This window comes from Myotis daubentonii, chromosome 5 (assembly GCF_963259705.1).
Source record: "Myotis daubentonii chromosome 5, mMyoDau2.1, whole genome shotgun sequence".
Lineage (NCBI taxonomy): Eukaryota > Metazoa > Chordata > Mammalia > Chiroptera > Vespertilionidae > Myotis > Myotis daubentonii.
Window position 1 is genome coordinate 38,967,189 of NC_081844.1, and position 15,886 is coordinate 38,983,074.

Consider the following 15,886-nt stretch of genomic DNA (forward strand, 5'->3'; position numbering starts at 1 on the left):
CCCAGGGGTTTGTCACTAAGGTGCCCTCATCTCAGAGAGAATATTAAAACGTATTACCTTGTGTTCTGTCCACTCACCAAGAGCTTCTGTTCTTTCCATAATGAGATTAGTTTGACAAAAATGCAGAATGTTGTAATAGTAGAAGATAAATGTGGACCTCTCTGGCTGCCCACTTTCCTCATAAATGTTATCAACCATTTTATACCCTTGCAGTCATACCATGTTGGTAGAGGTCAGCCAACCAAAAAAGTCTTTGAGAAGCTCTAGAGTCAAATTATTTTTCACCCAGCTTTATTGAGGTATAATTGACAACGTTGTAGAAGAAGTATTTCCAATGGTTGCGTCCTCTTGTTTTCCAAACTTTCCTTCCTCATAGACTTGTCCTGTCCTCATCCTTATGTCCTTATGCCCTTCCTTCCCCACCCCCACCCCCACCCCTCCACCCCCCACTCACTGTATTAAAGGCAGAGCTGTGGGTTACATTCAACTCAGCCAGTCTATCATTATGATCTCTTGCATAGAGTCAGTGGAGTCCTTCACTGTCATAGTAAAAACCTTGACACACTGGTTTGGGGAGAGAAGTTAATGAGTAATGACCACTGACGCACAGCAAACCTATCAAATGCAATTAATAAGTTTAACAAACATAGGAGTAGTTAAAGTGGAGGGTGATTCCTCAGCGTGTTGAGGGGAGGGTGTGCTCCAGTCTGGAGGCCCAGAAGTTGTTCCGATCATTGTTAACCGCATAGACATTTCGATATGGGTTTTTTATTTGTAAACATAATATATAAACCTGCGCTCATTTTGCCACATTCATCCTGAACTATCAAAAGAGGAAAAGTTGGAAGGAACAACAGGAAAGAGTGAAGCTGGTTTAATGCAGATAATTAAATGTCTGTGTTCCCATAAAACATCCCATAAGAGTCAAATATGCTTCTTAGATACTTAGTTGCTAAAATCGGTATGAAGGACAAAGTAGTTGTTGCAGGAAAAAGAATCTGTTTAGAATCCTGCTTCCATCGGCCGACACACTCAGCTACTGAGGTCTTGTTATTTGGGGGGCATCCTCTGTGCCTTGAAGTCACTTAGTGGCATTTTGTGGGAGATCCCATGAAATCCTATTTACTCTGAGCTGAAAACATTAGAACCTCAAGAAAACACTTGAAAATCATATTTTTTTTTAGCATGTCTTAAATATCAATGCAGGGACATACTCACTTGCCCTATAAGTTTTATCTAAAACTAGAGGCCCAATGCACAAAATTCGTGCAAGAGTAGGCCTTCCTTCCTTTGGCTGTGGGCACTGGCTTCCCTCTGGCATCCAGGACGAGGCTCCCCTCGAAGCCCTGGCTTCGTCCAGAAGGTCAACCGAAAGGACATCCAGAAGGACATCCAGTCTAATTAGAATGTTATGTTTTCATTATTATAGATAATATCATTCGCTTGCAGTTTATGTTAAGGTGGAAGTGCTAAAATTACTACTTTAAGTAACAAATTCAGGTTAATCAAACATATGTTGAGCATTTATAGAAAAAAAAAGGAGGAGGGAGCATAAAAGTAAGTCCCCTCCTTACTTACTTTTTCCACACCAAAAGCTATGTAATAAGTATCTTGAATCAATAGAGCAGAATGAAATAGCATAGCACAGGCCATTTAAAGAGAAACAGGACATTGAGTTGCAAGGTGCTGGGACTCCCATGGCCTGAAATGTCACAACAGACCAGAATTTTCAGGTAAAGAAACATTGATCACCTCCTTCAACTCTAGGCTAAAAATTAAAAAATCACATGGTTCCACCTCTGCAAATATGCTTGATACAAGGCAAGGGGCCTAACAGAGTTAGCAACTGCCAGTTCCAGGCTTTATGATAAATTATTGGCTCTGTGATATCACATTTAACTTTTCAAGTCCCTTTAATAGAGGTCAATTTAAAAATCTTCAGTATCTATATAGTTGAACAACTACTATCAAACAAGCTTCATAACTTGGAAAATGTGGTAAGAATTAGCAATAGTAATAAAAGTAACTTTATTTGCTATATTTTAGGGTATATCATGGATGAATAAGCCTATATTTCTGGATATTAATTGGTCAGATGCCAACTGTTATAAATATGTGAGCTACCTTTCTTGCTTAGTCCTGGCACAGTTCTCCATGGTGTTCACTTTGTAGTCTTATGGCATAAAATCATTAAGAAGACAGGCCAAAAGGAATAAATAAGAAAGGTTAGTTATAAATTGACCTTTTGAGGAATGGATAAATGATGTCGTTTCCTAGCCTGGGGGGTGAAAAGACTACTAGGTAATATCTTCTAGGATTTAACCTGCATAGATATTACCTAAGGACTTTGTTTATGTGCGGATTCTGACTCGGTAGGTCTGGGAGTGGGTCCTAAAATTCTGATTCTGGTATTTGGACCACACTTTGCAGAGCCAGCCTCCAGTTTGCAGAGGAATCTTCTTTGAGTCGCTAGGAAGCTCATCTCAGCATAGGCAATGACTGAACTTTTAGGAAGGTGGATTTTGGTGGAACATTAGGAGCAATTTTCTGAGAATTAACAATGTTAATTCTTGAAGTTACCTTTCTGGAAAGCTTTTAATTATAGGAGATGTAGTTTCATGAAAGTTTATGTCACTTTTTATGTCAAGTCACACTTCAGACCTTATTTGTTATGGTAAACATGAGACTGAGGGTGAAGGCAGCATCAGATAACATGTCCTGTCGTGTGGGAAAATCACATAATGGGGAAGTCCACCAGTTACTTTGGTCAGCTTTCTGCACGAACATTGATGAATAGATTTTCAGTAGTTCTCCTTTTTTCCCTCATATTAGAGAAGTGATGGTTAAAAACAGAAAAATGGGTAGACAGTTTTGTGTTTGTGGGAGGGTTTTTTGGATGGTAAAGAAATGTGAGGAATTCAGATTTCTGCTTTCTGGCACTGCTGCTGAGTTTGAGTTGTCAGGGAAAGATCAGTATCCTTAGATTCTCAACTTATTTTTCTAAGTTTAATTTCTTTAGCACTTCTATATAGTCCGTTTTACAGCGCTTCTATTTATTTAAAAGAAAATGATGATATAGTACACTTGCCTTATCTGAGCAGATTTCAGTTTTTAAGATAATTTTTTGAGCTTTTATCTTCTATGAGATGTAGGGATTAAAGTTATCTCTTTTAAATGTAGGTAGAAAGAATATTAAAGATGGAAAAGCAAATATGGAAATGTAAATTATGTTATATTTTTCTAAATGACTTCCTTATTTCTCCTATAATTTCATATGTAATTTCCAGGCATTTAATTTTTTTTAATAATTATCTCATCAGTCTATGGCTAATTGGTGTTATTAACCTGAGTGGTTATAGAAAATATGTCTCTGTTTTATGGGTCGAATCTCTCCCTCTATTGATATTTTTTTCCTAAATCTATAGTTATGATAGACAAACACCTGTTACTAATTAGACATGATATAGTTTGAAAGCCTTTATACAAGTCTATAACTAAACTTGCACAATGGTGGGCCTGGAATAAGTATTGGAAAGTGTGTACTTTTTAAATGTAAGTTATTCATTTTTAAGCACAAATAAAAGATTTCTCATAACATTAAACAAGATGACATTTCTTTAGAGACTACTTTCTCATTGTCACAATCCTTTGCTTTGTTGTTACTCTTAAGTCCTTTAATAGTAAGACAAATAAAGTTCCCTGTGCATATGGGAATTAATTTGCAAGATTTTAAAAACCCAAATTAATTCCAGTAACTAATTGGTCCTGTGTCATTCTACTGGCAAAACTTCCCTAAAGTTGGATAGGGTTGATCTGGCTATTCAACCAATCAAGTGCTACCCTACCCCTGCACCTGGGGTCCTCCCATTGGTTTTACACATTTCAATAGGGTATATTTAAATATTACTTCATTATATTTTGTACTTGAGAGGTACTATGCATAGATCTTAGATAAATGCACTTCTATAAATCCTCTTGAACTAGGATAAGCAACAGTCCACAGCTTGTCAAGATCCAGAAACTATTCCAAGTTAGGATTCTCTACCAGGTTTTAGTGGCATTTTAGTGCAAAAGATACGTTTTCATAAGAAGGTACAAGGCGGATAAATAGGTAAATAAGTCAATAAAACAGGACTTTAAGATGTTTCATTTTAAGGGAATATGTTGAACTTTAATTTATATTTTATAAAAAAAAATAGCAAATAGTAATGTTTATTATTTGCCAGGCCCTCATTTCAGTATTTTATGTAAATTATCTCAAGCAAGACTGAACAGTAATTACTATTCCTACTCCATTTCACAGAAGAAAAACGCAGTGGTACACAGCAGTTACCCCTCCAAAGCTAACATAGCTCATTATGGTGGATTCAGGATTTGAACTCAGCCAGTCTGACACCCAAAGTCCAAAACCACTATGCTATAATCCCTCTTGATAAACTCGATTAAGAGGACATTTTTAAATGACTACATATTATAAGAAGTAACATTCTGGTAAAGTTTATTGGGGTGACATTGGTTAATAAAATTATATAGGTTTCAAAATCTACAGTTCTATAATGCATCATATGTATATTGAATTGTGTGTTCACCACCCAAAGTCAAGTCTCCTTCTGTTACTGTTTACCCCCCTTTCCTCTCTTCTACCTCCCCCATCCCTCTTTTCCCTCTGGTAATCACCATACTATTCTCTGTGTCTGTGAGGTGGTGTTTTTTTTCTTAATCCCTTCACATTTTCTCAGTCTCTTTTGCTTAGTCACTTTCCTCTACCATAGAGGACTGCTGTATATAGATAGTTGTGTAGATTGTAAACCACACACATTAGGGGGTGCTATTTATGCAAACTACCACATGAATGGTGTCCCCAGAATCCATACCATGAACACTTGGCACACTTAGCACAATTCTCCATGTTGACCCTTAATACCAGCATCAGAACACATTTTGTTTGAAGCACATAGAAACATTATGTTTTGGTGTGTGGGTTTAAGGTAAGTAAAGAAGTATGGTTAACCAATACTGAAACTAAACCACAATAGCAATAATGCTATACTTATAAAGAAAAAAAAATGTGTCTTAAGAACCAATAGAAAATTTTTGATTTCTAAAAATTTTTCACCTAACTAAAATTTTGGATATGGTTGATCTGGCTTGAAAAAGAGTTTGTCTTCCTCCATTTAATATACCTTTTCAAAGCAACAGACTGAGTAGATAGTAAATCTCTCAATTGAAAGTCAGTTGAGCTGCTTGAACCTCTCACCTTCCTCCCTGAACAACATGAGCTTCCGCACCTGCTCCAGCTTCTCCACAAACTACTGGACCCTGAGCTCTGTGCAGTTAGTGGCAAGCCATCGGGCCCAGCCGGCCAGCAGCCTGTCCAGTGTCTATGCAGGTGCTGTGGTCTCAGGCTCCCAGATTTCTGTGTCCCACTCCACCAGCATGTGGGGCGGGTGGGGGCCTCAGGACTTGGCTTCAGGGATGTCCAGGGATCTGGAAGGTATAGGGGTCATCCAGAGTGAGAAGGAGACTATGCAAAATGCCTGAATGATTGCCTGGCCTCCTACCTGGAGAGGGTGAGGAGTCTGAAGGCTGATAATCAGAGACTATAGAGAAAATCTGGGAACACCTGGAAAAGAAGGGACCCCAAGTCAGAGCCTGGGGGCATTATTTCAAGACCATCGAGGACCCAAGGGCTTCGATCTTTGCAAGTTCAGTGGACAAGGCCCACATCACTCTAAATATTGACAATGCCCATCTTGCTGCTGATGACTTCAGACTCAAGTATGAGATGGAGTTGGCCGTGCACTGGTCTATGGAGAGTGACATCAATGGGCTTCAAAGGCAGTGTGATTAACGACGTCAATATCACTCAGCTGCAGCTGGAGACAGAGATGAGGCTCTCAAGGAGCAGCTACTCTTCATGAAGAAGAACCACGAGGAGGAATTAAATGGTCTACAAAACCAGATTGACAACCTGGGTTGACCATAGAGTTGGATGCCCCCAAATCTCAGGACCTCAGCAAGATCATGGCAGATATCTGGGCCCAGTATGAAGAGCTGGCTCAGAAGAACAAGAGGATCCAGACAAGTGCTGGTCCCAGCTGACTGAGGCAAGCACCACAGTGGTCACCTCACAGACCACTGACATAGGAGCTGCTGAGATGAGAGTCAAGGAGCTGAGACATATGGTCCAGTCCTTGGAGGTCGACTTGAACTTGACAAGAAATCTGAAAACCAGCTTGGAGAACAGCCTGAGGGAGGTGGAGACAGGCTACTATGCCATGCAGATGGACAGCTCACTGGGATCCTGCTGCAGCTGGAGTCAGACCTGGCCCAGCCAGGGGCAGAGGGGCAGCACCAGGCCCAGGAGTATGAGGCCCTGCTAAACAAGGTCAAGCTGGAGGCCGAGATCACCATTGACAGGCTCCTGCTGAAAGAAGAGGAGGACTCTGATCTTGGTGATGCCCTGGACAACAGCAACTCTATACAGGGCCATCCAAAAGACCAGCACCCACAGAATTGTGGGTGGCAAAGTGGTGTCTGAGGTCAAGGACACCAAAGTTCTGAGGTGTTAAGGCAGCAGATGTGGGGCACCCCTTGGGGGAGCAGGAGACCAAGAAAAAGTTTATATCATTTGGGGGGTGGGAAAGAAAGTCATTTGGAAGGTAGGGGAAAAACGTTGCAGATCACTAACCCATCCTACCTATTGGACATATAAGAAGCAACAGTTAACATCTACATCTATTGTGGAGGTAAAGGAAAGCTCTCTATTTAACTAAATTAATTGCAACTTGCCTAAATAAAATAATTGAAGAATAGAATTATTTTTATTATTTATAATATCCTCAAACTGGAAAGATCCCACATATCCATCAGCAGGTGAATGTATATACAATTGATAAGTTTAACTTTACAGTGAAATACTATTCAGAAAAGAAAAATGAGCTACTGATACACACTACCACATGGATGAATCTCAAAATTATTATCCTGAGTGAAAGAAGTCAGACAAAAAAGAGTTTCACTACATGATTACATTTATGTAAACTTCCAGAAAAAGCAAACGAATCTATTGTGGCACAAAGCAACAGGTCGGTGGTGGCCTGGGGGAGGGGAAAGGCGGGAGGAAGAGATGACAAAGGGACATCAGGAAACTTAGGAAATGGATATGTGTGTCTATTATCTTGATTGTGGTTGTGGTTTCATGGGTGTCCACATATGTCAAAACTTATATTGTATGTCAATTATACCTTAATAAAGCTGCAAAAAATATAAAGAGAAAAGGATGCACAATTTCTGTACATCTGAAATTAATTTACGCAGCTTTTGATCTGTATAATATCAAAAAGTGAAACAATGCAAGAGTAAATGTTTTTGCAGGATAGCAGTGAAAATGTCATCGAAATGTTACAACAAGATTCATAAAACCAGGTGGCATTTTAAAAATGCAAATATCTTCTCTTTATGGTTGCACGCTCCGTTCTACCTTTAAAGGAAAGAATATGCCTTGTGCTTGCTTGCTTCTTAAACAGAAACAACATAACAGAATTTGATATATTGTACGTTTGTGACTCTTTGAACTAGCTTGGGTTCAGAAGTTCAGTAGCTCCACTTACATAACAGAAATTCATTCCAAATTCAACTGTGACGTTTATGAACAGCATCCCTGTGCTCTTTGTGGCCGTGTCGACTAGCTTATCGCTGATGTAGGCTCACTCTGCATTTCCTGCAGTCTGTGGACACCGTCCCACAACCACACTGCCTCTGTCTGAGAAACACTTAAGGAGAGGGTAAAACAGAAACCAACTTCAATGAACAAGAAGCCGCAATGCCTGATGCAACTATTTATTGCCTCCATCTCAACTCCTCATACACCTGTGTACACTGTGCAGGCACCGTGACTTCTTGTTGACTGATATTGCCGAACGTAAAGTAACTTACACATTTACTTAACCTACAAGCAAAACAAAACAAGAAGGGAACTACCTGTTCCAGTACTTTGAGATCACTGGGCGGACGCACAGTGTGTGAATTATCATTCTCGGGATTTAAATTGCTCTGGGCAGGCACCCAGGGAGTGGTTAAGGTCTGCATTTATTGCTGAACTTTGGCACAACATGCTCAACTGATTGGTGGTGCTCTGGAACTAGTTAGCTGGGTGGAGATGAGCACGCCTCAGCAGAATAATTGAGCGTTATTAGCATGACTTTTGATAGTAATATCATTAGAGTAATCAGGGATCACTGTTTCTTGACTCAGAAATCATGAATTTTAAAAATGTGAAAATGAGTTACTTCAAGAAATTAGATAAAAATTGAAATATACAGACAGCTGTAGTTAGAAGTCTTACTGTTGATTAGATGGAGAATTGACAATTATGAGAGATAGGCTTGATAGTAATAGTTACTATAGTAAAATGAGTTTTTCTTGCTGTTTTATTGGAGGGGAGGGGAGAATTGGACTAGGAGGTAGGGGAGAAAAGATGCTATACAATCTAGAGTCCTGCTTTTTCTCCAGACCATGAATTTAATTATGTTTTTGATTAGTTCCTATTGCCTACATGTGGAAAGTTAAACAAATTCTAATATTGTTTGAATTCTGTACATGATTATGAAAGGAAATGAATTAAAACCATAGATTCTCCAAATTCCATTTAAGCAATTTAAGCCTCTTCAGCCATTTGGAAACCTTTAAAAATGTAGACTATGTACTTTTAAAAATCCAGGCTTAAAGACTGAAAATGAGATGGTAATTTACTGGAATTAAAGACGATTCTCTATAAGTTTTAGATAACATTGACTTCTCTTGACAGAAAGTCGGGGAAACAGAAAAAGTTATATATCGCTTTTGATTGCATCCCTCAGCTATAACTTACCTACAGTGCATTCTGGGCAGTGCAGTAGATAGAGATCATGGAAGGAGTGGCCATGATAAGACTAGTGAGTTCTACAAAGCTGTCTGGTGATTGTTTCAGTGTATTTTCTAGATTAATTTTAAAATGAACAGGCACAAATGATTCCTTTGCATAGCTATGATTGGGTTTCATCTGCTTATTGTTCAATAAAATTGTTTAAATTTGTTGTCTGTTTTAGGACTCATGCCAGTTGCACAGCAGCCTGTTTATTGCGCTTCAAAGCATGGCATAGTTGGATTCACACGCTCAGCAGCGGTGAGGATGTAACAACCACACTATCTCTTTTTCTCTCTGTACATGTGTGTAGCAGGAGTTCTATACAGTCGAGGGGAACAAGTTCAGGATTCAGTGCATCTGAGTAAAGTAAAATATTATAGTTCAGTCTTTATTATAAAAAGATAGTTTTAGATCACATAAAGGACCAAATAAAGAATAGATCATTTTATTTTTTTTTATTGATTTCAGAGAGGAAGGGAGAGGGAGAGATAGAAACATCAATGATGAGAGAGAATCATTGATTGGCCGCCTCCTGCACACCCCCTACTGGGGATTGAGCCACATCCTGGGCATGTGCCCCTGGCCAGAATGGAACCTGGAACCTTTCAGTCTACAGGGCGGCGCTCCATCCACTGAGCCAAACCATTTGCAGCGGTTCTCAACCTGTGGGTCATGACCCCTTTGGTGGTCGAAAGACCCTTTCACAGGGGTCGCCTAACACCATCCTGCATATCAGATATTTACATGACAATTCATAACAGTAGCAACATTGCAGTTATGAAGTAGCAACGAAAATGATTTTATGGCTGGGTCACAACATGAGGAACTGCATTTAAAGGGCCAGAAGGTTGAGAACCACTGAGTTAGGGTAAGAATAGATCATTTTAAAATGAAGTAGGTTCTGAACATAGATGTGTTATTGAAAAATATTCTAAGACTACATAATGGGAAGATCGTTTTTAATTTTAAAATTGACTCCAAATCTAAAAAGCATTAACTTCTGCTTTCCTTAAAGAGAATTTGCAGTATGCTTCAGCCATTACCTGTCACTGAGTGAGCGCCTAGGGGCAGGCAGAAAGGGTGGGCAGGAATTCACTGGGTAGAGTCGTGAAGGATGATGTCTCCATGGAGCCCTAGCGTGTAAAGTGTACACAGCTTTAAAAAAATTTTAGACCTAATTGATCACATGCATTGATAACGTAAAAGGGGCCCAGCCCGCACGGCTCAGTGGTTGAGCATTGACCTATGAACCAGGAGGTCACGGTTTGATTCCCAGTCAGGTCATATGCCTGGGTTGCGGGCTCAATCTCCAGTGTGGGACCTGCAGGAGGCAGCCAATCAATGATTCTGTCATCATTGATGTTTCTATCTCTCTCTCCCTCTCCCTTCCTCTCTGAAATACATTTTTTTAAAAAGACAATGTAAAATGGGAATGCTTTCCTTTCATAATAACTGAAAAAAAAAAGGTAACTTGGATGAAGCTAGATGAGCAAGGAAAGTAGGATGAGAAATGACTAAAGATGTAAGCAAGGGCCAGACCAAGAGGGTCTTATGGGTTGTAGTAATGAGCTTAGATTTTAGTGAGAGTGAAGCCATCAATGTATTTTTTACACACAGGGGTGACAAGATCAGATTTCCATTTCAACAAGACCATTCTGACTGCTAGTTAGAAAATATGTTGAGATGACACATGTGGAAGAAATGAGGAAATTGGGAGGTCTCAGCAGTGGTTAGTCTAGTGAGAAATAGAGTCTAGACAGATGAAGAGAAAAATATTAACAACAGAAAAAATACTAGGATAAAGAAAACAGATGTGTGACCAGTAAATGTTCAATCAGAAAGATAAGAAGCTCTCACAATCTTAGTTTAAATTCACTGGAAATTTAATTTCCAAAGGCTTAATCTTTAACTCAACTTTTGAATAAACACATAAAGGTATTAAAAATCAAAATAAACCTCAAAGACCAGAAATCTCATATTTACAATTGCAAGACTGGGAACTTATACAGTCAACTCTTATTCCTGATTGTTATGGTCTATAAAATCACTTTTAATCACTGAATTAGCATTTTCTTGGAGCCTCTGGTCACAACATTTTGGTCAATTAATACATATGTTAATTTCTGTGTAAAGTTTTATGTGAATTTCTGTTTAAAGATACCTTATTTAATATGTATTGTATTGATGTTGAACTCATGGCCAACAGCACTTACACCTCACACTTGAGTGAAGCTTATTTAACACACATATTTTTTCGGTAAGGCCTGCTTGGGAATACTAGACATCAATTCAACACTATGCTTGGGCGAAGGGGCATTTTTAATAGCAAAATCACAAACAAAAAGCACAACAATAAGAAAAACATGGACTGAATGCACTGTGAAAAGGAGACCTGTTTATAGTTAGAAGAACTAAAACCAGAAAACAGAGTATCATTCTGTTGAACCTCAGTTGGAACATTGGCATTGGGCAATTCAAGTTTCTCCCTGCTCTGTGGCTTGTCCGCAAATGACCCTGAAAGCCCCAGGGAATTGGGGGGTGGGGGGGGGGGGGTTACAGATTAATTTTGCCAAGTAAGCAAATGGAATCCCCAAATAATCAACTACATTTTGTTTTACAGCTAGTTCCAATACATCAGTGGGGTGAAAATTAAGCCAAAGATAGTCTGAAAATACTTAAATTTGTCTTCTAGATAATGAAGAGTATCTTTAGAATTAATCAAAGTCTTAAAAATTTCCACTAATAGTATTATTTAAGCAACTATTCTGTTATTCAGCCCTAATCTTTGAAAGAAAACCTGGGATATTAAGTTTAAGCCTCAGCTTCTTACCTTCAGATTCTGCAGTGTTCACTAGATAAGAGCAGTTTAGATAATTAAGTATTTTCAAGGGTTTTCCAGTAATATTCATTTAAAAAATTTAATTAGGTGAGGCTTTCCGGAATTAATTCAACACTTTAGATACATATTCTTTTACTTCCTGCTATGAACCAACTTTAATATTGCCATTGTTATGAAGCCACAAGGATATCTGACTAGTATTTTTCCTATCAGAGCCTTTGAATAGCTTTAATTATCAGTCTGTCCTATGCTGTGCATTTGCAAGACTACTGAAACCTGAAACTCTCCTCTTCCAATTGGCAGATGGCTGCTAATCTTATGAACAGTGGTGTGAGAATCAATGCCATTTGCCCAGGCTTTGTCAATACGCCCATCCTTGAAACCATTGAAAAAGAAGAAAACATGGGACAATATATAGAATATGCATGCCACATCAAAGATATGATGAAATACTATGGGATTTTGGAGTGAGTAAAGTTATACCTATCTTTTTTATTTGATGGAGCAAAGCACTATCTACAAATAAGCAATAAAAAGGGGGAGGGGGAATAAAGTTTTGAAGTTGAGAAATGAATGCAAACTTCAAAGTTTGGCTTTGGCATACTCTGTGAAAGAAAATATCTTTTCTGGGTTTCCGAATAGACTGTTTCTACATTATGAATTTTGCATTAAGATATAGACAATGCATTATTAATACCTTCAGCCACAATCAGATATAGTGTAAAAAGGTGATGTTTAGTTATCTTTGGAAGCAGTGATTCCTTATCAGCCTAAATTCCAAGCCATATTTACTTATACCCTTTGTGAAATTTCATATGGCCCCCTAACTGCAATCATTTTTATACTAAACAATGGATCAACACGTGTTTGGTGAACGATGTCTGAATTAGAGCAGTCAGATTTCACAGTATAGAGTCATAGCTTTCATGCTGATGGAATCAGACCATCTGGGATCAGATCCCAACTCCACTTCTGGCCATGAACTTCTCCATAAAACTCAGTTTTCTCACATGTGAAATGGGGATAATATTAAAACAAACTTAGGGGACTTTTGAAAGTCCACAAATAAGTTGATCCATGTAAAGTACTTAAAACAGCAACAGATTCAGTAACAGATATGCAATTAATGTTAGCTAAAATTCTTTCTATTTTCACTCGAATAACATTTCTGTCTGATAAGTCTAACATGTACTGGCAGAATAAAGATGAGAAAATAGTAATTTTGTCAATGTAAATAATAAATATAAATTCATAAATCCTTCCTGTCAAAATGATAGCAGGTTAGGATTGGAAATCTATTAGTTAATTTATCATATAACTTAGTTACTATCTAATTGAATAAAAAATGTTTATCAGCTTCCTGATAAACATTTTCCTATTACATGTTAAAAGTAGTAAATTATTCAAAAGTAACTAAAAACTGAAGTGAAAATTATGCCTTCATCTTTAGTTTAAAACACCAGTGTTTCCTTTCCTTTTAGCCCATCAACAATCGCCGATGGATTAATAACACTCATTGAAGATGATGCTTTAAATGGCGCTATTATGAAGATCACATATTCTAAGGGAGTTCATTTTCAAGACTATGATGCAACTCCACTTCCTGTAAAAACTCAGTGAACATCTTCTATATCAGCCATAACTGAAGATAAGCACAAGTGACTTATATTCAGACCATATCTTCATTCGAATATAACTTTCAAAGTGAAATGTTATTGTATAACACTTCCCTTCATGCACTTGATGTTAATTTTTTCCTAAATGATTAGTTAAATATAGAGAGAAAAAATTGGGGACTGTCAAAAATATGATGTGAACCAAAGCTAGGTTTTGATCCTTATGGTCTAGGTAATGATTAAAACAAAGGATATTCAAGGAATATTCTGCTTTTCAAAACATGTATTTAAATTTGTGGTTCATAAATATTGTTTTTCAGAACATCATTTTAAAGGGGATACTTGAATTGTTATTTAAATCAAACCATATGTAAAAGACATGCCTCATTTTCTTTCAATATTCGCATTTTAAAAGAGGGAGGCTACTGACCATGGCAACTATTTAGTAACAATAATTTATATACCAGCTTTCAGCTGAACATGTCAGCTTTTAAAGTTGTGGCCTATTTGGTGGCAGTTAAGGAATAAATTACAGTGTGCGTACAATCCTAAATGAAAAATCTGATGCATGAAAAATGACAGAATGTAACTGGCTGAGTTGTTGATTCACAGTTCAGCTTCCCGTCTGGGAAAAGCGGTTTTTCTCTCTTTGCTTACTTTAAAAACTTTCATTGAGTCCAAAAATCTCAGGAATGAAATTTGTAATAGCTACAGCAGAAAAGATAGTGCTCCTAAAATGTTGTATTTAAGATACACTTATTAAGAAAACAAATACAGATGTAATTTTTTTTCAGGTTACTTCTCATTTATTTTTACTAATTTCAAAAGTGCCTTCCTTTTAATGAAACTCCCCCCCCACACACACACACACATCTCCAGAAGTTACTTAGTGTTCTATGTATAGCGATGCAGAAGAAGCCAATTTGTTGCAGCTTCCACTGTAAATGTTTTTGAATGCTCAGAGCCATAATCATAAGAGGTAAAAATAGCTGTGGTGTATTTCTGTTTTCCCTGTCAGGTCTTTTAAGATGGGATCATTAAGTGCACCTGCTTTGGGCAACCCTATTCACAAGCAATAATTAAAGCTAATAATAGTGAAAGCACAAGATTTCTAACTCAATCCTTTCCTCTTATAACTTATACAAAATACAAAATGTAATTGTTGTATGAGTGATTCACTGTGTCTGCTAACTCCAGAGCTCCCAGCTTGGAACAAAATTTATCCACCTGAGATTAATAAATATTTCCTGGAGATCCTGGAGTGTTGCCATATCTTGCTCTGTTTTAATTCTGCCATAGAGAACAAGTTGCCTTCACTTTTAAAAGGGAATTTGAATATGAGTAACTGTTGTCTAAATCTTCACATAATGTATTTCAAAAGCCACCAAGAAATGAACATCAGTGACTGTCTAATAGAGATAAATTGTATAATTAGCACAACCTTATTTGTACATTACGGCAGTGACCAATCAGTGAATAACATGGGTACTATATGTGGTGTGTCACTTTTGTATATATTTTTCCACTGTAATGTTTAAAGCTGTAGCTTAAGCTTTTCATTCATGGATAATTCTTTGTATCGGCAGCCTTCAGTAAACTCTGTACTTTGATTTTTAATTTTTTTCAAATTAATAAACTACGCAGATATTTACAACTGGGTAGAACTAAAAAATGTGATTTATATTTTAAAAAGTTATTTTACATTAAAATTTATCTTCTATAAATAGCTTTAAATAAATCGATAATGTTATATGACATCTCTACATGCTGGTCAAGAAAAAAAATAAATATTAAATTGGGGGGAGGTTTAGTTCCGTTAATTGTATCTTTCAGTGAAAATCCAAATGTGAATAATATGTATTTTTCAAATGTCTTTTCCCTATACATGAAGTAGGGCTCGCAGAGCAGCAAAACTAAAAATGTGTGGGCACTGAAAAAAGATTGAGATTCGCTATTGACATTGAAATGTCCAACAAACCTATTTTTTTCAATATGACAATAGTCTTAGATACTTATAATACCATTCAAGATACAAGTGATGATGTCAATGATTTCCATCTATGCTTTATTTATTCATAAATTTAGGACACAGAAGAGGTCTGGAAATGTACATGTTTAATAAAATCTAAAGTCATTCTCATACTAAATATCATTTGATGGGTAGCTTTTTTCTTACATTAGAATTTCAAAAGGCACACTTACTGGTGCCCTGGAAAAGGTGATTGGATGTAAGGTCACAAGTGATGTCCTCGGTCCTCCATCTCTGTCCTCTTGTTGGCTTCCCTCCTAGGCAGCTTTCTTCATATGGTGCTTCCAGGAGCTACAGCCGGATTCTCTCCAACCTCCAAACTGGAAAAACAAGAGCCTGTTTTTGGCAAGAGTTCATTGGCCTTTCTTAGCTTATGTGCAGATTACTGAGACATGCGTGTAGTCAGAGAGATACCAAATGACATGCCTTCCCCAGAGCTGGTAGAATGGAGGGTGCTGGGGAACACAAAGCATGGGCAGGAAATTGACTTGCAT

General features: G+C 37.6%; 1 protein-coding gene and 1 pseudogene across 1 annotated transcript in view; both read left to right on the forward strand.

Annotated features, from left to right (window-relative positions):
- Positions 1-15,020, forward strand: part of HPGD (15-hydroxyprostaglandin dehydrogenase) — a 30,697-nt gene extending 15,677 nt beyond the window's left edge. The window contains exons 5-7 of the mRNA XM_059697619.1: positions 9,090-9,166; positions 12,051-12,214; positions 13,229-15,020. Coding sequence (XP_059553602.1) covers positions 9,090-9,166; positions 12,051-12,214; positions 13,229-13,367 — 380 coding nt within the window. The 3' untranslated portion in view covers positions 13,368-15,020. The remainder of the gene's footprint in view (positions 1-9,089; positions 9,167-12,050; positions 12,215-13,228) is intronic.
- LOC132235367 (keratin, type I cytoskeletal 18-like) lies at positions 510-9,094 on the forward strand (annotated as a pseudogene).
- Positions 15,021-15,886: the final 866 nt, after the last annotated feature.